Source organism: Indicator indicator, chromosome 2, assembly GCF_027791375.1.
Source record: "Indicator indicator isolate 239-I01 chromosome 2, UM_Iind_1.1, whole genome shotgun sequence".
NCBI lineage: Eukaryota > Metazoa > Chordata > Aves > Piciformes > Indicatoridae > Indicator > Indicator indicator.
Genome location: NC_072011.1, coordinates 43,156,379 through 43,180,185, shown reverse-complemented (window position 1 = coordinate 43,180,185; position 23,807 = coordinate 43,156,379). Strand labels below are relative to the sequence as shown.

The 23,807-nt window shown below is 36.4% G+C and overlaps 1 protein-coding gene across 1 annotated transcript in view; it reads left to right on the top strand.

Annotated features, from left to right (window-relative positions):
* The window catches only part of KIF6 (kinesin family member 6), a 167,636-nt gene that overhangs the window by 54,848 nt on the left and 88,981 nt on the right, over window positions 1–23,807 (top strand). The window contains 3 exon segments of the mRNA XM_054395319.1: window positions 9,038–9,143; window positions 9,982–10,123; window positions 11,846–12,058. Of these exon segments, the coding sequence (XP_054251294.1) occupies window positions 9,038–9,143; window positions 9,982–10,123; window positions 11,846–12,058 (461 nt within the window).

Sequence of the window (23,807 nt, the reverse complement as noted above, 5' to 3'; positions counted from 1 at the left end):
GAGTCTGTTGTACACTGCCCAACCAGGGTGAAAAGACAGATAAAATATTCTGTAGACATCTAGGAGGTCTCATGATTGCTAGCCGTTGCTCTCAGGAGGGACTTCCTCTTCCCTATGTCTGCTGGAGATAAAACACAGGGAGCAGTCTCAGAGGTTCCTAGAGTGTGTGAAGATAACTTCCTGACACAGCTAGCGAGAGAGCCAACTAGGGAAGGAGCACCCTGCTGGACCTGCTGTTTGTGAACAGAGAAGGACTTGTGGGTGATATAATACTTGGAAGCCATCTTAGGCACAGTGATCACGAAATGGAGTTCTCAGTTGGAAAAGTAAAAAGGGGGTTCGGCAGAACTGCTTTGGACTTCAGGAGGGCAGACTTCAGCCTGTTTAGGAGACTGGTTGATGGAGTCCCTGGGGAGGCAGTCCTGAAGAGCCAAGTAGTCCAGGAAGGCTACATACTTCAAGAATTTTTAGAGGTCCAGAAGCAGGTTGTCCCTGTGTGCTGAAAGACAAGTCCACAGGGTGGAAGGCCAGCCTGGCTTAATGGAGACATTTCGTTGCAACTAGGATTAAAGAGGAGAGTTTATGGTTTTTGGAAGAAGGGGCAGGCCACTCAGGAAGATTACAAAGTTGTTGTGAGGCTGTGCAGGGAGAAAATTAGAAGGTCCAAAGCCCATCTGGAAATTAATCTGGCTTCAGCTATTAAAGGCAACAAGAAGTGCCTCTACATATATATTAGCAATAAGAGGCTATATGAAACAGGCTGTTTCTGCACGATTTTTTTCCTTGAATAATCTACTATGGAAGCAAGAAATTCAAATGACTAGAAAATTACTCCTAAGTTGGTGTTTTTGTTTGGTTGTTGTTTGTTTGTTTTTAATACATAATTTGGGAGGAAGACTACAATAAAATAAAGATTTGTATACTTTATCCAAGTTGATGCAGACCTGTTTCACTTTACCTAGTAAAGAATATTGTTTTGGTGGGTTTATTTTTTGCACAGTTATTTTGTAGTGACTACCTGGTGTCACTTCAGTTTCGCACTCTCTGCCTGTGCCATTGAGAGTGGTGCCTGTGAAAACTATCCTTTAGTTTCAGAAGCTTTACCAAAAAAAAAAAAAAAAAATCTGAATTAATTTAGTTTCACCCATACTTTTGTTTCTTAAAACACACTTGACTTGCTAGTATGATTCAATTCCATTATTTACAGGTCAACAGTATGAAACTGAACCTCAGCAAATTTGTAGTACACCACTTTAATTTGCTCAATTTCCCCTTGTGTACACTCATAAACACTTCAGTATGAAGCGTATTATGTTTAGACTTTTTAATTTCATTGTAGTCGATAGCAGAAAGGAGATCTTTGTCTTTATTTTCCTGTAATAAATGTATTTTCTCAGTTATTAAAGCACTGTACAGAGTTTAAAGTGGAAAAAAACATTTACCAGACTGCAGAAACAGATGAGAGTTAAGGACTTACTGCCCGTTCTTCCCTGCTCTAGGATTTCACCAAATCAGTGTAGCCTATTCCAGGGCCATGTTAATAAAACTATTTTTACAAATACTGAAGGAATTATACAAAGGCTTAGATAACCAGTTCCACTGTTTAATTACCTTATTTTCATCCAGTACTAACCCACTTTTGTTAAATTAGGCACTAAGCAGATATTTCTGGGTACAGAATACAACATTACTCTCTGTATATGTCAGTTGTGTTAGGCAATTGCTGTCATGTACACTACACATCAGCTAGCTCAGAGGTGTTCTGTGTGGTTTATGTTTTTTGTCATGCCATTAACAACAATGCCTGGAAATAACTTCCCTTTTTTCATCTGTTCTCTACAGCATTAGTGATAAAATTAGCTGTGTAGAATCTCCATGGTCTTCTCATACTGATGCACTTATGTAATGAGCTCTTATTACAGCAGTTCTTTCTCACTACTATGCATTTTTGAGTAGATTTATAAAATATATGGAGATGTGGAGTTAGACTTTTTTTTTAATAACAGACATTATTACTGAACTTAAAGATAATTTTCAAAATTAGTATGTAAAGAAGATATTTGATAAGGTGTATGTTACTAATAAGAAAACTATTGCAAAAGTTCAGGTGCTTCAGTGACTTCTTTGCAGCCTGTTGTTCATAAACGTGAATTTCCATTTTGCTTGTCAGAGTTCACAGCTGACATTCAAAATGAATTGTTCTTTAAGCAAATTTAATGTTGATAACATAATGCACGGTGTCAGTGATCAGGGGTTAAAAGGCAAGTTCTCCCAGAAATTAATCATGGCACATAAAGCAAGGTCAAAACAAGTCCTTCCAAATCTCTGTTTTGAGGCCATGCATCCTGCATGCTATTGAGAGCTCTAAACTTCAAAAACACTCTCAGTTGGCTAGGACTGCTGTTCTGATGCATTTCAGCTGTGTAATTTGCATCCTGGTTCATGTAAACATATGACCGATTCAGAACTGGATTTTAAAAATAAAAAAAAGATGGAAGTATGTTATTTGAATGGGTAATGCTGAAGTAGTACAGTGCTCCTCTAATTATTCTGGAGATGGGCTATAAGAAAAATTGCATGGAATCTGAAGTAATGTGGATAGAATGCTTTTGTGATTTATCTGTGGTCTAAACATTAAGCAGACTTCATTAAAAAAAGATTTCCTGAAGGGTAGAAAGTAACACAAGAGAAACAGGAGTTGTAAAAGTTGTCTGTGAGCTGCAGGACAGCATGTGTTTATATTTGGGGGGGGGGGGGGAGGGAAACAAAAACAAACAAACAAAAAACCCACCCCAAAAAGACCCCCACCAAACAACTATAATGAGGGAAATGCTAGACCAAGAATTTGGGACTGATTCATAGTCACTGGCAGAGAGTACTGTCAGTTTAACAGATTTCCAACTCTTTAAGACTGTTTTACTTTAATTTTTCCTTCCCTGCATCAGCATGAGAACAGAGCTATGCTTGACCCAGCTTGTGTTTTCAGGGTCTGCTATCATGATTGAAGCACAGAGCTTGGATCAACACTGACGCCTTTCTTTTTGTGCTGTGTTAATATGTATAAGATCACTGTCAAAATTACTTTTATGTTAATCTCATCAATGGCGTGATACTGTTCCCTTGGCATGGACTTAGAAAATTATTTAGCGTGTTTGCAATTTTTTATTTATTTTTTCGTTGTGTTTTTTGGTTTTGGCTTGGGGGGTTTTTTGTGTATTTGGTTGGTTGGTTTTTGTTTTTTAATAAGCACTGAGAAAACTCTATTCTTTGCTGCTGTTTTTCACAGAAAACGGGTCTTTGATACTTTCATATTTTTCTTTCTTCAGGGAATTTCTCTTGGAAAAACTATTCTTCCTTATACAGCAGGGTTCTGGCAATGGGCTTCAGCACACCCTTGCTTTTATTAGTGTAAGTTAGGCCTGCTGTTCTTAGGATAGAAACTTGCAACCCTAAATGGAAGAATGGAGACTTAGAAAAATCCTCTTTCTACATTTCATCTACTCTAATAACATTAATAAATATTTAATGGTCTGTAACTTCCTTTGCCTAACAACATACCAAAAGAAAAGGGGAAAAAATAGAGAACCATTTTGGATCTCTAGAAGTTAAAGGAGATTTTTTTTTTTTTTTTTTTTATCCAACATTGATTTTAAATAATTTTTTCCTGACATGTGAAATCAGCTATGATTATCCATGGTCCACATTTGATTAGCACAAATTCTGCATGGAAACATTATTGAGAGCTTTAGTAAGCTAAAACTAATGAAGAATGCAGCAGCTGCCTAGCTAATGTTGCTAACCACAACAAATAAATGACTATTGGTTTAATATTTGTTTCAACACAGAGAAATTGTAGCATTTCTAAAATACACTTTATAAGGATTGATTTATTCATTTAGGTACTTGCACTGAAAGTATCTTGTGGATAGGTAAGTCTGTTTCAGATTAATATAGCCTTTTTTGATGTAATTCACCAGTATAACAAAACCCCGTCAAATTTAGATAAATAACCATCTTACATTAAAAGAGTAACAGATTCTAAAATAAAGGTACATGCTGCATATTTTCACTGGAGCATTTAAGTGTGACTTGTAAGCAATTAGTTAATTTTTGATTCTGTGTCTATAGCTAACCCCTTAGTTAGGATTCCAGTGAATTTTAGTTAAACAGTTTCCATTATTCCTTTTTCCCATCAAGTTGAGTGCACTCCAACTTTCTAAGCTGAGCAGTGAGAAGGCAAGAGACTAGTATTGCGTATAAAGACTCTACAGTATAAAATGGAATTCTTGGTGCTTGTTACAGGTTTAAGACTAGTATCTTGTTTGTAAATAAGTTTTTCCAGAGAATTCGAAAGAGTCCAGGAGATGGGCTGAAGAGTCCCAAGGGGCTGAACAGAACATAAGAGATATGTTTATCCCATTTCGTTGGTCTGCATTTCTATATAGTCTGAAAGCACAGCTTGTTTACTCTCTTTTTCTTGCTTCTTTCACCCTGTCTCTGTTTCCTGACCTTGCTTTCTTGGCCTGAACATTTCTGTTTGGGTTATGGTAAGAAACAATGGTGGGGACAAGATAGAGATAATTTGTTAGCTGGTACACAGCCCTCTGGGTTCTGTATGAGGGTCTGTACAGGGGGATAGCTGGGCTGTTGTCTAGTTGTGTATGTACGTATGTATTTGTATATGTTTGTTACCTTTTGTATTTAGCCTACTTCTGTAAATAATAATTTCATTTAATTTCCAAATTCTGAGTAGTGTGGTAACTTACTCCTTGAGGTAAATTCCAATTTGTCCAGTGGTGCAAAACCAAGCCACCATGGTGCTGAACTTAAGGTGCTAATATGCAACAATCGTTTTTTGGGTTTCTGCCCCAGTGAGAGAGAGATACCTGTTACTAGAATTTTTATTTCATTACTAGGACTTTGGGTTAATTAATTTTTATTTTAACTGGGGGATTGTTCTTTTTGCTACTGATAGATGGTCTTACAAAGGACTTGTACTAAGCTCATTTTATTTGTTGATAATAAAGTAGAATGCCAAAACAGGAACTTAGTTCTTTTGCAGTCCATCTCATATAAGAACAATAAAGTCCAGCATTGCCGTGGTGCTAGTCTTCATAAATAAAGTCAAGAAAAGAGAGAAAAAAAACAACTCATACTGCAAGTAACAACATTCATAAATTCTGTGGAAGGGGGGTTCTGTATGTTTCTCAATTAATTTAATTTTTCTCTACTTGATCCTGGTTTTCATTGAAAGCTTTAATGAAAGCATGAGGCCATTTTTGACCCCTCTGTTTGAGTTAGCTTGGCACTCTCAGACGTACTCTACAACCTGCGTCTATCTTATTTTTTTCAAAATTATTTTCCCATTGACTTTTGGCCATAGGTGTAGTGTTGAAAGTAATGTCCATGCTGGGATATTTTGAGGGAAGAAAAACTTGGTAACAAGCTTGTAAATTCTTCAGATATGTTATGTATTCAGTGCCAGGCATGCTCCATTCCTTTTAGAAGTTAATTTTCAAAATCCCCTTCATTGGGCAGCCTTATTCCCTAATTTTTGTTTTGAGAAGTCATGCAAACATTAACCATTAAGTTGCAGAAGCAGTTCATCAGTAAATGTAAAGATTGATTGCTCAGGGTTTTTTTTTTTTTTTTTTTTTTTTTTTTTTTTGAAGAAACCATAGTTACCAAATTTTCCAGGAAATGGAACATACTGACAGGGTCTAGTTATGGTGTCAAGGCAGAGGCACAGCAGCTGACCAAAAATACTTTATTTCCTATGTTTTTTGTTATTCTGCTGTGACTGAGGTGGGAAAAGTCCTTAAAAAAGGGGGGGGGAGGACATTGTTTACCTCATAATTTTACATTACCTTTGTTCTGTGATGCATTGATGTATCTGAGTAGGCAACTAAAGAAAGATTTGCTGTGGAGTTCTCTGGATTCCTTGATCTTTATAAATTTCTTGTACCTCCTGAACATCTAGGCCCAACTTTGTTTACTGCTGGGCCATTAAATGTTTTCCTGGTTTGATTCCTGCTGTTGTATATTCATGCATCAGTCTTTGGTTGGAGGAAAAATGTTTAATACGTGTTTCTCTGGGAGAGAACTGAGAATCAGAGATTAGGTGACTATCCCAGAAGATACTGTTATTGCTAAGGAAAAAGGTACTATCTATCTCTTGAAGATAACTTAAAGATAACCAAAAACCATTTTGGCTTTCCTATACTTAGAAAAAGCTTTTTCTCACTCTGCCTCTTTTGGTGTGAGGATGACCACAGCCTGTGTATGATGTTGTAAAAAAAGAATGTGTTGGATTTTTAGCTGTAGATTCCCTACATTAATTTCTTAAGTCATGTACAGCCCTATATAATTCCATGCTTTAGTTTTCTTATATTCTATATATTCAATTCTATTCTCATGGATATTTATGGAGATAAAAAACTGAGTCATGAATGTGATAAGGAAAAGGATTTTAATCTTGTAGAACTATACTGTGCTTTGTTCCTGAATCACCTAGTAAGCTGATCTACCTTGTCTGATATATATTAGGAAAAAAAAAAAACAAAACGTGCAGTTACTTTTTTCTCCCTCTTTTTTTCCTTCCCCTTCTCATGCTATTCGTTGTCTCCTTGACTTATTCTGTGAACATTTCTGGTAATTAATTGGAAATAGCATTGTGGGTTTGTTTAGTTTCATTTGTAAAACTGCAAATTGTGCCATTGTATATAGGAGACCATTACAGTTCTTTCCAGAATCATTGAAATTTCACAATCCACTTAGAGAAAAAAAAAATGAAAAATTGGTTCCGTTAACTAAGATCTGCTCATTAACAAGATTGTGGTAGTTTAAGCGGCATCTATATCACGTTGTCAATTTATTTTTAACCTTTGTTTAATACTTCAGTATAGTGGAGGAACTCCCAGAATATCCAGTGTGTTTATTTTAGAAAAAGTTCTGGTAATTTTTCATGAAACCTAAAAAAATGTGAGGGAAGTAATGATTTCTGTTGCCGGTATTCATGGGAATTTTCATTGCTGCTTTGCTTATTTTCGTTTATCTGAAACTAATTGAGGGTTGCTCTTTTCTCCTTATTTTTGTGTTTTGTGGATTGATGCTTTACTCTGGAGATCCATGGAGGAGATAAATAATGAACTCTGTGATGTTTTCCAATTTTTATTCTACTCTTGCACCTCCTAATTTTCAGATACTTATTTCCTGAAAATATATTTTTTTCTGCTTGTGGTCCATCTCATTGTTTCACCCTCTAGCAGGGAATTATTTCTATAGCATGGTAATGTTAGAGAATTCTTGAAAAGCAGGGCAACCACCCATCTACTGTAGGGTCAGCTCTAGATATCATGACATTATAATGCCTAAAGTTTTCATATTACAGCAAAGTGATTCAGATAATCAAACAGCAGCGAGATTCCCAACCCTGTAACTGACAAGATTAAATGTCTATTAAGTGGCACTGAGATGGTTTTCAGCTCCTGCCCTTCTCTGACATTTGGGCACTTGATGCAGATACCTTAGATACTTTGGCTTACTCAGGTTCAGAACCGAAGTTCATCTTCTGAGCACAATAACCTAAATAAATATTTAAAATCATAGAATTATGCTTTACAGAGCACCTTGCTGTCTTTGTTGCCCACCATTTGCCTACTAAGTTAATGGTAATAGCATTTGGCAGGGACTAGGAAGCCTTTAATCTAAAACGAGTTGATGGAGTATGAACTTGCACTTGCTGTTTTCCACTAATGCACTATAGTAAGTGGGCTAAGGGCTAGTTTGGGTTTTAAAATCTTGTCCTTTTTCTTGGGGATAGTCTGCTATGAATCCTGGAACGCAAGTCCTGGAAAGATAGTGAGAACATTAAAGGGGAAATCGGAGTCTATTCACATAGCTTTGACATCCAGCCTAAAGGCATGGTATATAATGCCTGTATAGGTTTGCAGTCTAAATATCTTAATTTGGTTTTGAAAAAGCGAGAGGATGCTTCTGTGTGCCAGATTTTCTTATGAAAACTGAACTACCAAAATAAGTTACTCCTCTCTAAGTAAATGCTGCCTCTTGTAATAGAAAAGGTTGTAGAATTTTTTTTTTTTTTGCATAAAAAAATCCTATGCCCACAGCCTCTAAAAATCTAATCTTCTGAAAGAGAAGGCTTGAAGTCTTCTACCATTTACGAGATGGTAGAAGAACAGAAAGTTATAAAATAAGTGTTGTGGTTTAATCCCAACTGGCAACTAAGCCTCACACAGCTGCTTGCTCCCTCCCTTCAGGTGATCTGAGGGAGAGAGTTGGAAGGGTAAAAATGAGAAAACTCATGATTGAGATAAAGAAAATTTAATAGCAAAGCTGCACATGAAAGCAACACAAAATGAACAATTATTCACCACTTCCGATTGGCAGGCAAGTGTTTAGCCAGCTTGAGAAAAGCAGGGCTCACAATTTTTTGGGAAGATAACTGCCATCACTTCAAATGTCTCCCCCCAGTTCTCCCAGATTTATATGCTGAGCATGATATCATGTTATGGAATATGCCTTTGGTCAGATGGAGTCAACTCTTCTGGTTGTGTCCCCCCACAACTTCGTCTGCACCCCCTGCCTGTTGTGAGAAGCAGAAGGGGCCTTGACTGTGTTACCGCTACTCAGCTATAAGGAAGACATCCCTGTGTTATCAACACTGTTTCCAGCACAAATCGAAACATAGTCCCATACCAGCTATTATGAAGAAAATTGATTCTATCCAAGCCAAAACAGCATAATGAGGAAAAAAAATGTATTTCTTAGATGCTCTTAGTCTACAACTATTCATGTGCATGTGCAAGTGTGTTCTGATAGAGAGTTGTAGAATCTCTGGCATCAAATCCAGGTTTTGATATCAGGAACAAAAGTACAAAGCAATTGCATGGGCCTTGAAGGAAAATAGCCTACTTATATCAGTCAGCCTGGTAAATCTTACATTGTATTTGACTCATTACTTTAGATAATTGTCTCTAAATGTTTGTGGTTTTTTTTTTTCTTTAATAATTTTCAGATTGGATGAGTTAATTGAAACATTTCTTCAAGATAATGATCCTGATAGCACTCTGGATGTTGGTGCTGACACACGCAAGATCAAATATTGCTTCATTCGTGTGAAGGTATTTCTTTTAAACCTAGAAAGAAGTGCAACTGGCACTCAAAATAACTTCAAGACATTCACGATTGAATGTCTCAGAAGAAGTGCAATATTGTTGAGAGGCATTAGAAAAGGGTACCTGAAGTGCATGCAGGACTGATAGAAATTCAAGTTTATTTGGAAACATTTAGCAGTGTTTTGTAGAAACTCCAGCCAGCAAGGATCTCAGTATACAGTAATTGTAAGAGAGTGCTGGAAGTTAGAATCAACACAGATAAGTTAGTTGTATATGGACAGATATAGCTATCTGTAGTTTCAGCCCTGTGGAGGCTTCATTTTGGACAACTTTGTTGGAAGATATAAAAACAAAGAATAAAAATGCTGTATCCCCAAATTTGTTACATGAACTGTCCTGATGGTATTGTAAGCCCTTCTAAAGTCACTGAGCAAACTGCATACCCTTAATTTCATTTGTTCTTCTGTATTAAAAGGGAAAACAATACATATAGTTTCCTGTATTTTGGGATATAGTTTTCAAAAAAAAATAATGTATACATTGCTAACCTTAATTTATTGTCTTATTTAAATAATGAGGGTTAGTTACATTTTTAATACAGAATGCTCTGGGCTACTAGAGCACACCAAAATATATATGTAGAAAGAATAAAGTAAACTGTAGGCCTGGTAGTGCAGATCAGGAAATACAACTTGTCCCATATTTGAGAATCTGTGCCATGATGTTGTTCTGTTAAGGATCTAGAAAAGTCTTACCTTTTCTACTGTAGCTGGGTAGTCTCATAGTAGAATAAATACATAGCTGGAGATAAAAGTTACGTGTGTGATTTTGTTTCTCTTAATAGCAACTAATGAAACATTCAGAGATGTCTGACAAAAAACTGCGCTCACAACACATACCTGAAGAAGAAGATAGTAATAAAGAAGCAGCAGCAGAAGAATTGAAAAATTTGAAAGAACTTCTGCAGCAAAGAGACAATGAAATCAGTATCCTTTGAGAGGAAAAAAATATTTCAGCTGATCTAGCTACAATGGTTTTGGTTTATGAAAAATTAATATTAGTTGTATTGAAAGAAGTTCTACTGACCCCGCTGTGTTAAAGCATTACTCATTTCCAGGTTTTTATGTGGCCCAAACCAGTCACCACCGCTTAGCTTTAGAATGTACCATAGATCAGGCGACACCTAAACCACTTTCCTCAAGCAAATTAAGCGGTTCTGTAGGATGGGAAACTGATGCTGCATAAAGACCAATTTATTACCTTACAGAGAACAGAATTTCCTGGAAGTGTTATTTTTTGCCAAATTAAGTGCTTCTTTGGGAACTATTGCCTTTAGAGTAAATATAAGGCTTTTTACATACAACTTTAAACTTTAAATTAAGCTAAAGATTTTTGCATATTAAAATACTAAACTGCCCAGTCATGCTATGTCCTTTTTGCTACCTCACAAGAAACAGATCAATAGTTTGCTTCACTGTTGCACAGTGGGTGGAAGTTATTTTTAGCAGGTTGAATGAACTGTGGACAAAGAATGGAACAAATGGTTTTGATTTTGTTTACAGTTTATAGGTAATCCAGATTCTTTCACAATTAGTAAAAACCAAACTTGGTTGCATTCTTTGTGATCAACAGATCAAGATTATACGCCAAATGAGAATGAATGGCATTATACATGCTGCATTTTATATTTAGTGTACTACCAAGTCTGAGCTGAGGTGCTGGAATGTTTTTCTATTTCTGCTCTGTCACATAGGATGTTGATTTTCCAAGGTGCACTATCCAATTTACCTGTAACACTGACTTATTATTTGTTTTCCAAAAATTCTTCAGTTTTCATGTCAGTCTTAAGATCTGTACTCCCTGAAGCAATTTATCCTGAAATACATTATTTTGGTAGTATAAGATTGGTGACGAAAAAATCCCCCAAACCCAAATCTCTATCAAAGGCACTTGTGCTTGAGATACATACACATATGTATACTGCTTTGTTTGAAGAGGTACAAGGAAGAAACTTGTGCAAATTCATGTTAGACTTGTATAGGAAGAATTAACGCTTTGAACAAAATTCTGATTTACAGAGTCTGCAGCTGCTAAGTGACTGCAAGTTATTAGAAAATTAATCTAATGTCTAATGCGATGAAGTGGTAGGAAATAGGCAAGTTCTGTAGTCAACAAATGATGAGGTCCTTCTTGTTTTATGGTAGCCAGGAGCTATCATAATGCATGAATTGTAAAGTGTTTTATTATTACTACCTAGTCTAGTTAATAAAATTCCCCAAAGACTACTTAGATTTTCTGCTGTTCAGTTAGAAGATTAATTAGGATTAAAATGAATAGCATATAAAAAATACATCACTGGGACTCCTGTGGTTTTGGCTGAATGCATCTAAGATTTGCATTGGAAGCCCTCTATAAGTGTTAGGCTGTTACTTCCAGTAAATATATAGTGTATTGGAAGAAATTTTCTAAAAACCTGTTTTGCGTTTTAGTAAACCTTCTTGTGAAAACCTTACAGACGTGATGAATTTCTCAGGCTACCTGTGGGTGAATATAATCACAAAGGACATGCCAAATTCAAATTCACATTCACGTAAAGGCTTCCATATTGTGAATTGTTCTACTTGGAAGCAAGGTGACTTAGGGATAAAGAAAGATAGTTGTTGCTTTGTAAAAAGTGGTCTCTAATGATTCCTTAATATGTCTTGCAGATATTCTGGTAAATATGCTTAAAAAAGAAAAAAAGAAATCACAAAATGCTCTTTTCCAGCTTAATGCTGCCTCTTGTGGTACTACAGTCTTGGAACAGTCTCTTTCTCTAAACTCAGAAGAAAGTCAGAGTCCATCTTGCTGTTTTAGTCTAAAGGAAGCAAAAGATTTTAGCTCTTCAGTTCACAGGCTACCTTTTCTTTCCAGACAAACAGGTTAGTGTAATTAAGTGAGCAGTTATTGGATTATTGCAATATGAGTTACAGCGTATCACTCCAATGTGTACCAGAACAAGAAAGTTTTATGTTGAATATCAGCTGTATTGTGCTAATTCTTTGCCACAAATTCAGGAATTAACCCTCTAAGGGTGCTGATGGCTTTCACACACTCGTGTGAAGACTCTGTTGAACACTCTACAAAACTGAAACATAAATTCAAAGGCCTACAACTGAATCTTAGAGTAAATTCTCAGAAAATTGTGGTTCTGAGCATAATTCATTAAAAATTACTATGAAATAGTATTTTTCCCCTGGAATATTTGAAAATACTGACTTTTGACAGAAATCTAAATCAGAAATTCATGTGCTGAGAATCTTTGTGCAGTCATTATTAATTGCACAGTATCCTTAAGTACAATTTTATTTTAGTTTTAATCTTCCACCCTAGGAGAGAAATCTTATGTTCAAATAAAATGAAAATTCATTAATTATGCATCTAGCTCTGATGTCAGATTGTAAACACACAAATTTTTTTTGTACATGTAATTATTTTTATATTATATACAGCTGAGTATAAACAATGCATTCATTTAGGATAGCTAGCACACTATGGACTGCTGTGCTGTGGGCATTGTCACCAGAAGAGTACTATTTATCTGTACATAACTGATAATAAGGTTTTCATCTCATAGTAAAGCCAGTATTTTGTTATTCATAATTTATTTTCATTGAGGAGTTTTGCAGAATTTCATAGGTGATTTTTAAAAACAATAATATTTGGGGGGACAAATGGTTGGCACAGGGAGTTTGCCACAATATTGAAATATTAGTTTTGGTTAAACAGTAAGAAAATGTAACGAATTTTAGATGGACACCTCTATGGGATGAGAAGGTAGCATGCTTTGAGATAAGACTTATTTTATTATTGTTATTGGATCACACATTATATGGTTTTCTTGTTCTGAAAGTATCTGGAAACCTACTCTTCTTTCTGTCCACTTTTCAATCAGTTTCAAATGCATTCAGAAATTCATGTGTCATTCTACATGCACATGAAAACAACAAAGTCTTCAAAAAGCAAGATGGTAAGTGTGAATGTGTGTGGCAGCTCGGGCTGGGTGCCTCCTGTCACTGCCACATAAGTTACACCTCTGGTGTTCCAAGTGTCTACCCAATCAGGTGGATACAGGTCACGGCGTATTTCTACCCATAAATCCTGCCCCTATAAATCCATCTGCAAAGTCATTCTCTTCCTCTTTCTTCCCTCTCTGCTCCCATGGGAGATTCTCTCTTATCAGGTAATGGTGGGGGAGTATCTCAAGGCCTCTTAAGCCTGTCTAGGCCTAATGCCAGGAGGAGAAGGGGAAAGCAGTCTCAGACCTGGCCAGCCTGAGACTTGACTAGCAGTGGGGAAGGTGAGAAAGAGCCCTGGGGGTTTGGGGTACACCCTCAGGTGGGGAGAGGGAAGAGTTGGGGGCCTTTGGGTGTTATGTAAGGGACTCTGTAAGATTTGGGATATCTTTGCCACTACACTTGTAGTTTTTGTAGTTTCACCAATTGCTTTTCCATTTAAACTTTCCATCACTCTCCAATCCGTTTGTTGTGAGTGTCATTCTTTTGTACCTCTCGGGGCAAGAGAGGATCTGTCTGGCCCCAAACCAGCACAATGTGAAACTCCTCACTTAGGTTCACTTACAGTTTTGGGTTTTTTTTAATTTACCAGTCATATTGCTTGAGGGCTACAAAGAAATAAAGTTATTTTTGGACTATCTTAAGTGATTAAATATGTCTGCATTCCTTTAGAGTGGCCTGATGCTACAAATCTAGTCAAGAAATGTTGGCAGCATTTGGACACACAATTTTATTTAGTGTTTGTCTGTTTACAATGATAATACTTTGTATCATTATTTCTTAAAATGTTTGTGCTATTGTGCTCAGGGAATATTTAGAATGTAAAAAATAAAAAACAATAGAAACACTATTAATGATATAATGCATACACCCTTGCCAGTATGCCTTAACCCTACATTCAAGAGACCAGTTGTCTCTGCAAGAGTGTATACCAAGTGTGTAGGTTCTTTTGTGCCTTCGTGCCTCCAAAAATGACAGTATCTTTTACCTAGTGTTTAAACAACCTTATTTTTCTCTTTAATTTGTTTTTATTGCCTAAGGTTCTGAAAATAACACATTTTGATATTTAACTTGATATTGCAACTAGAGCTTATATCCAGTCTACAGGTGCTTTTTAATATATTTTTTAATACACTGATTTTTTAAATCAGCTTTTGGGATTTTTACAGTTTGATTCTTCATGGTATCAAGAAAGATGTTTGAGAAAAAATTCACCTTATACCACTCGTGTGTGCAAACAGCTCATCAGAAAATATTGAAATAATTTCGTCTCCGTGCACTTACAATACATGTAAAGGCATTATGAAAGATGTAAAGTTTAGCTACAGGAGAAGGATTTTAAGAAAATTTTTTTTAGGAGTATTGGAGCTTTTCTACACTCTTTAAAATTGCATTTCAGATTGTCATGTATTAAATTGAACCTGCTGCTGTTATTCATACCATGCTGCAGGTATGCCAGCTTCAAAAACGAAAGTGCTGACTGGAGCAAAGTATTATGGGGCTTGAAGTTCACATTGAACATGGGAGGCTTCCTGTTCCAGTTGCTGCTTCTGGGTTCCAGATTTTTTGTGTGTTACCTTTTCCACTGGGATGGCAGTGTGACAAGGAGTGATGGGGGATTAATTTATGGCTTGGGCTTTTGGCTCGCTTGCTTCTGCTTATTACTGCTTTGCACTGTGCTTCTTCTGCAAATAGGCTAAGGTAATTATGCATTTTATACCATGTTTATCTGATTTTTGATCAGTAAACTATTCTTCTCTCACTTTGTCTCAATCCCAAGGTTTTTTTGTGTTACTTTTCCCTCACTTCTGTGTTGGGAAAATAGCCAGGTTAACCCACTGGTTCTGTTTGACCTGTTTTGTTCTGATTCAAACCATTACACAGATTTTAGAATTTTAAATTTGCATTTGAGATTTTAAAATAATATGTACCAGAATGCTTAATGACCTCAATTTAGGACAAGTGAAACAAATACTTAAGAACATGAAGTAGTAGTTAGAATAAGGTCAGAGGGCTCAAGAATAAAGAAGATAAAACTTCAGAGAATCAAAGAAAGCCAGTACTAGGACAAGCAGTCTGTGCTGTGATAATAATAATAGAACTGTAAATCACAGATCAGTATCACCTGAAGAAAAATACTGTATGCATATGCAGGATTCCACTTTCTTTGTGAGTTACTGTTTTGTGATCCTTAGCAGCAAAGTACCATAAAGTCTGAAGTGGTTATTACCAATTTTCAGTTTTTATTACAGAACTATAACAGTGCAAAGATACATTGGTGCATTCCTTGGCAGCCAAAACCTCTTAGCTCTGACTGCTAATGGCTAGGATTTAGCTCTCTTTCCTATTGGACTGAATACATTTGTATGTTTCATACATGATTAATCCCATTTGTTCTAAGAATGAGGCAAAATATGTAGAAAGAATACCATCTGCTTAAAAGTAGAGTTGCCAATTTACATAGCAAAACAAGTTGTTTGCAAAGAATTTTAATACTCTGATATCCACCAAATACATATTCTGACTTAAGCTTTTCCTTTTGACCTTCAAATTTCTGTATGCATTTGAAAATATATGCATGTGAAAAGCTTTCTCATCATGGTAATTTTCTAACATCCTACAGCAGCAATGAAATTGTCAACAGATTACAAAGGCACATGAAAGAATGGGAATGAAGTTTGATAAAGACCATTGCAAAAGTATGGAATGATCTTCTCAGGAGTTAGGAGTTACCATAGACTCATCAGGACTCATAACTAATTCATCTAATATTGTCTTCCACATTTCAATTAATATGGCTGTTAAAGAAATTCCAGAAACTTAATGTTGTCAGTACTGAGAGTTATAAATACTGAGTCATGCACCTTAAAAGATGACATTAATTATTCCTATCAGTAGATTCCAGAAGAGTAAATTTTAAAAGATACAAGCAAAAGATGCAAGCAATACTTACTATTATTTTGAAAAACAGATTCTTCTGCATATTAAGTTTTCAGAGGTACTTGAAACCAAGGTTTTAAGGATATATTTCACTTTATGCTTATAAGTAATGCCACAGGATTTGACTATGTGCTTAAATTGTTATAGAAACAGCAACTCAACCAATGGAAACTATATTGGCCAGTTAACATGGATTGTATAAGTAAGGGAGTTTTTATCATGGTTAATTGAAAAGAGTTAAGCATTACAGTTATCCTTGCATCATCTGACTGATCAGTTATGACAACGATTAACTAATCTTGCAAATTGTTAGTTACAAAATCCACATAAAACAATTTCCAGTAACTGTAGACAGATTTTTGTTGCATACTTGCATGTTTTCTTTATTTTATGATTTAATTGTTATAAAGATTTCTTGGTAGGTTCTGGAAGTGCTTATGCTTTCATTAGTAAAGAGGAATACCTCATCCCAGGTTGTCATGTATAATTTTTACATGTTCACGATCTACATTTTGCATACTGTTTTTCATGCATTTTTGTGATGATTTTTAACTGAAGGGAGAAAAAGTCTTCATCTGAAAATTCAAACAGGACAGCTGACTAGTAGAAACTTAGATTTTGCTAGTGTTCTAATGTGAATAGATTTCTTAAACTATTTAAAGTTGCTCAATTATCCTCTAAAATTGCTTAGTGGTTGAACTAGCAGTTGATTGTCACCAACTTGCAGCAGGATTGTGACTATTAGTTATTGTAGAGGAGATTGCGTGCAAGGTTTTCCTATTTATTATGCCCTGTCTCATTTTATAGGAAGAATTTACTTGATTTGGTGACATAATAGCATTAACTAAATATAATTATGTCCTCATAAAACATAGCCAAAAGTAGCTTTATTTTATCAACAAATGTCTAGTCTTATTACATATTTTATGTAATGACACTTATTATTTAGTCTTTAAATAAGAATCTTAGAAGCATTAGCAAATTTTCAGCTTTGATATTATGCTTTCTCTTTTTGCAAGCAAATACGTGTGCTCTTGTTTTCCTTCACCATAAAGTAGGAAACCAGCATTTTAGCTCCAGCTGACTGGATTGCTGAAATTTATTTCCTGCTCTCTGCATTATTAAGGACAGATATATCAGGAAAAGCTTGGGTGATGACTTCACTTTGATTCTGTCCTGACGTTTCATCATGAGAGAGCAAAAAAAATGAAAGTGAGGTATCGTTCTTACTGGAACAAAGAGCCTCATTTTTCCCATATTGCAAACCTACAGCTCGTCAGAATAGTAAAGTTACCCATTCTTTTCAAAATCTATATGTATACATATGTCTTTTTGTCTATAGGTGTTAAGGATTTGTTAAAGATATATTGAAAAGCTTGGACCTGAGCTGGGGTTAAACTCCCAAGTGGAACTTTAAGTGTAATATTAAGGCTCTTCTTCATAATTTAAACACTTTGCATACCTTTTGTGATTTATGAAGATTTCCATTTGCAGCTTGTAGGCTATGTCATGTGTTGACTCTTTGAATGTTTTAGCTTGCAAACTTGCTTTATTTAATTCTGTTCTGTCAAAGCTACAATCACTCTGTTTTAATAGGTTATAGAAGCAGTGTCTCTAATGTCTCTAATCATCTCTGACGTGTTTTCCGTTTTCTTCTCTCATTTCCTTATCCTGAAAATAATTAAATTAGAGAATCAGCAGAAAACTTAAGAAAAAGAAATAGGGAAATAGTTGTAGGAAAGTCTAGCTAATGATTAGTTTCTTAAAAGACAAATTACTTAATTTAGAACCTCTCATTTATTTTGCATTGATATGTTGTATAGCTTTAATGTTTCGTTGTCCAGAAACAGAACTTCACCATTCTGTGATAGAGGATAGATTAATTTCACTCTGTTATTTTCATGCTAGATTTGCTGCTACTTTTGCATTTTAATATCTTCAAACTTACCTGTTACCCTGTTCATCAGAAGTAGTAACTTATGCTGCTGAATTTATGAAAAGTAGATGAATAATAGGAATACAAAGAGGTCTTGTGCAGGCAAAGTTTTTTTCTGCATGACAAAAAAACGCATTAACTTGTAGAACTGTTCTCTGTGTGGTGAAACTTATTTTTACCCTATCATCTAGGGCCATTTCTTCATTGAAAGACATAGTGATGTTTCTAGGCTATCATATTCAGATTTAAGCAGGAAAAATGCAAGCATCCTGCTTCACTGCTGTGCTTGATGTAATAATCTGCATTAGGAGTGAAAATTTTATCATTATCTAATCACAGCAGTAAAAACTCCTGTACTTAATTTGCGCAATGGGAGGCTGACTTGGTAGGTTTCCTGAAACTCTAAACAGCAGCCTTTAATGGTATTGACTGTAATAAACACAAAAAGAAACAAAGCCTGACACCTCAAATTTGATTTCCAGTGGGCACCTTTGTGCCATATTTTGGTGACCTTTGGGCACCATTGTGTCGTATTTTCCAACTACTCTTAAATACTAAGTTGTAAGAAGTTGATTAACCTTGTATTAACAAACAAAGAAGGACTGTAGATGTTAAGGTTGGGCGTAATCTTGGCTGTAGTGACCATGACACGTTAGAGTTTAATATCAACAGACAAAGAAGCAGGGTGATAATTAAAATTTCAACCCTGGACTTTAAGAGGGATAACATTGCCCCCTTTAAAACTCTACTTAGAAGTATCCAGTGGGCTAGGGCTCTAGAAGGAGCCTCTAGAAGGAGGAGAGAGATGGTTAATATTCAAACATTACCTCCCCCAAGCTCAAGAAAAATGTTTTCCATTGGAAAAAAAAAAGAATCAAGTAAAGGAGGCATGAGACCTGCATGGATTGCCTCTACTAGTCAATCAGGACTGGGTTAGAGATCACTTGTACCAACTGAAAACACACAAATCCATGGACCTAATGGGATGCATCCCCATGTGCTGAGAGGCTGGCTGATATTATTCCTGAGCTTCATTCCATCATTTTTGAAAAGCCATGGAAAACAGGAGAGATGCCTGACGACTGGAAGAAATTGAATGTCACTCCAGTCTTCAAAAAAGGCAAAAAGGAAGACCCAGGCAACTACAGACCTGAAAGCCTCACATCCATCCCTGGAAAGATGATGGAGCAGCTCATCCTGGAGATCTTCTCTAACTACATGGAAGAAAAGAAGGTTATCAGGAGTAGCCAACATGGATTTACCAATGGAAGATCCTGCCTGATAGCCATCTATGAAACCATGACCAAATGGGTAGATGAAGGAAGAGCTGTGGATGTCATATTCCTTGACTTCAGTAAAGCTTTTGGTACTCTCTCCCATAACATCCTTGTAGAAAAGCTCAGAAAATATGGCATACACAATTGGTCTGTGAGGTGGATTGCAAACTGGCTCAACAGAGTTCAGAGGATTGTGGTCAGTGGCACAGAGTCAACTTGGAGGCCTGTGGCCAGTGGTGTTCCCCAGGGATCAGTACTGGGCCCAGTTTTATTCAATATCTTTATTAACGACCTGGATGAGGGGATTAAGAGTACCCTCAGCAAGTTTGCTGATGAGAGAAAATTGGGGGATGGGGGGAATGGCCGACACCCTGTTAGGCTGTGCAGCAAGCCAACGAGATCTGGACAGGCTGGAGAGCTGGATGCAGGCAAACCTCATGAAGTTCAATAAGGACAAGTGCAGAGTCCTGCACCTGAGGAGGTATAACAGCAGGCAGCAGTACAGGTTAGGGGTTGCCCTGCTGGAGAGCAGCTCCACAGAGAAAGACCTTGGAGTCCTAGTGGACATCCAGTTCTCCATAGGACAGGAATGTGCCCTTGTGGCCAACAAGGCCAATGGTATTGTAGGGTGCATCAAGAAAAGTGTGTCCAGCAGGTCTAGGGAGGTTCTTCTTCCCCTCTACTCTGCCCTGGTGAGACCACACCTGGAATATTGTGTCCAGTTTTGGGTTCCCCAATTCAAGAGCGATCTGTGTTGTGGTTTGGAGTGAGACAGATTGCTCTTTTACCTCTCCCAACAGGGGCAAAAGAAACTCACTCCACGCACAGGATTGGACAGTTGGAAATTTTAAATGGAAAGCCTATTCACAACTATATACAACAGTACAAAGCGTGTAAAATACACAAAAATCCATAGTCTGGGTTCAACACAGAAGTTCATTAAGCCAAAGCTTCACACAAACCTCCTTTTATAATGAGGCCAACAAACGCAAGCCTTCATGCCCTCTCACTACCAAGCCTCTTAACCCTCCATACCCCACCATCATGATGCAGAAAAAAAATTTTGTCTTGGTAGCTCCAGGCCTCAATTAGACCACTCCAGGCCTAATTGGCAGGATTATTAAGGCTGAATTCCAGGCGTCACCCCCCTCCAAGGAGATAACAGCCTGCATGTCCTCCTGGAAACAGAGGGAGGGAAAAGGGAGAAAAATGCCTTTGCAACCAGTTTTATAGGGATGCAGGACATACGGGAAGGAAATTCACCTTCCAGTTCACCTCCTGGACACTCTGTCCCGTCTGGAAGTTTGTGGTTCCTAAAGGCTACAAACTACTACAATCTGCTAGAGAGAATCCAATGGAGAGTCACAAGGATGATTAGGGGACTTAAGCATCTCCCCTATAAAGAGAGACACAGAGACATGGGGCTGTTTAGTCTTGGGAAGAGAAGACTGAGAGGGGATCTGATCGATGTCTATAAATATGTGAGGGGTGGGTGTCTAGTGGAGGGGGCCAGGCTCTTTTCGGTGATGCACAGTAGTAACACAAGGAACAAAAGATACAAACTTGATCATAGAAGGTTTCACCTCAACATGAGGAGAGACTTCTTTACAGTGAGGGTGATGGAGCACTGGAACAGGCTGCCCATAAAGGTTGTGGAGTCTTCTTCTCTGGAGACTTCCAAAACCCGCCTGGATGCATTCCTGTGCAGACTACCCCAAGTGATCCTGCTTTTGGCAGGAGGTCCCTTCCAACCTCTAACATTCTGTAATAAAATGTTAAATGGTATTTTCTTTTCTCAACAAGAACATCTTTAACTGGTTGTTTAATATCAGGGCTGATATTCAAACTAATGTCATCAGTAAAGTATTGTTAAACATGAGGTTTGATACCAGTGGAAGAACTGATAAGGATGTCTGAAATTGGATATATAGATTGTTTCCATGTTTTATGGTGTGCCTTTTTTTAGTGTACATTACTGTCTGTATTGGGATGCTCTCCTTGGTGATTATCACAGAGGAGCGCAGAAGTGCAGCGTATAGTAATGCCCTAGGTTTTGCTGATGACATGGGATTACATAGCATTGAGTTCTTCAGGTAAAAATTATGCCAGCTTTCATGCTGACAGACTTGTTTTACTTGAATCCCAAAAGACTTGTTTTAGAAGGTAGTGCTAGCTACTGCTTGGAAGCAGTAAAGTGATGCCTGCTGATAGTATTTTGGCAATCCAGCTTCCATGGCTGAGGAAGTTTTATGGATTTCATAAACCAGTTACCCTTGAGTGAACAGAGCAGAACTTTTTTTCTTAATCTAAGTGTCATATCATGAAAGGTGAGAACTTACTTTTCAATACCCATCTTAATCACAGAACATGCTGAATTATAAATCCATAACTACATGAATAAGAGCAAAACATTCTATCATGCTCAGTAGCTGCTACTTATTGCATCATAATATCTTTCATAAATCCAAAACAGAAATAACTCTCTGGCTATGAATTTAATTTATATTTCAGATGAGCGTTCCAAAAAAATGCAGTAAGTTATTCTCACGATAAGCTGACTTCACAAAGGCTTCAATGATTTTATTTTCAATACAATAATTTAATTCATCATAAAATCTCTACCGCAATTCCAGCTTCATTCATAATTCCTATTTGTTAGAGATACTGTATGTGAAGTCAAAATTCAAGTGTAGAACTGCATATGTTCTTTTTCAGGACATATTGCCAATTACCACAAATCAGTAGTTTAAGGATAAATCAAAATATGAATGAACCTGGCAAGCCATGAAAAAAAAATCACACTTCATCCTACATGTCTGGAGTCATAAACCTTGTTTTATTTTTTTTTTTTATCATATCACTTCCACTGTAGAGATAAGTCTTATTTCAAAATGAGTCTCAGACTGCTGCTTGCTTCTGGCATAATTCTGTCAGTTTAAGAGACATGATACAATTTTTCCTCCTGCTGCATTTGTTTTTTTTCCTGAAATATAAATAGTTTACTTATGAGAAGACAGTGTGGATATTGTGACATTGAAAGAACACAATAAATCTTAGTAAGAGCTTCAAATAGTTGTATATGCTGATGGACTTCAGAGGGATTAATCTCTTCTGTCAAAAAATTTTGGTAGGATCATGTTTTGACCATCTCTAGACATTTCTTATATCTTTCATTGAAAATTTGTAAGGGTTTTTTTAGGGTTTGGAAGAACTTGCCTGCTACATGTCCCATTCAGGGTTTAAGATCGCTTTTTGCTAGCACTGTGCAAGCATGTACGAGAAGGGCATTCTTAATGAAGGGCTGACAGGCTCACTTTAAAACGAAAGGTGAGAAATGCTTTCTATAAACAGATGGTGATTATGAGTAGCAGGAAAGTAGTGATGATAACACAGCAGCTGCTCAATTCTGAAAGCTAAATATTTTCATCTTCTATTAAGACTTCTCAAAATATTTATCTTGGCTATTTTATATATTTATGTAGTGTAGTACTTTGGGGTGGGGGTGGGGAGGGAAGCTTCCCTCTGTTGTTGGAAAACCCACAGAAAGCTCCCTAACAGAAAGAACTGACTGAGGTTTTCCATCAGAATCTCTTCTATGTTCTTCAGTTCAGCAAAAGGGAGGTCTCAACCTTAAAAAAAAAAAAAAAAAAATTAAGTGCTTAGCAAACCTAGATTTTTCTTGGAGTCTTTTATATGTCCAGTAATGCTTTTTGGATATCTGGGGCCAGACTCTTGGCACTCTGCTCTTGACAGATCTTTTGTCAACAAACAGATGTACCTATTTTACTGCTATTTTGTCAGCAAAAGAGCTCACTGGTGCATTTAAGGCATTGTTCAGACTTGTTCTTTGTCATTAGTCAGAAAAGAAAATTTGTGCTACATTTTCTGTTCAGGTCCAGGAAAATATATGTATTACATTTGTTCTCCAGCTGAACTACTAGCTGTTAGTAAGATGTAACAAATATTTCATTGTTAGTGTTAAACTTTTGTAATGAATATTTAAAATAGGACATGTTGTTTTCCTATTTGCTTAAGCATTAAATTTTTTGCTAACATAAAATGATTATTTGCTAATGTAAATTTTTCATTATTGTCAAGTTTAAGGACCAAGCGGAAAGTATCAGACTTCATTGCTTAAGATTTAGATACTTTTAAAAGCCTTCAAAATAAATTTAAGAAAATTTTACCAGTCAGCATATGTTTTTAAACAGTTTTATGGGGCTTACTTCTGATAAGTTTAACAAAGTTAAAGTTATTTTCTATTACTTCAGAGCACCAGATAAAACACATAATGCTAAGGTTATGTGGTAGTTTTAGGCTATGCCTTTAAAAATTTTCCACAGATGTTGAAGAGAAAGTGGTAGAATGTAAATAAATCACCATTGGATGTAAAAAGGAAAAACAGTGATAGTTCTAAACAACTCCATTGGTGAGATAACAGACTTAAGCTAGTAATGATAAC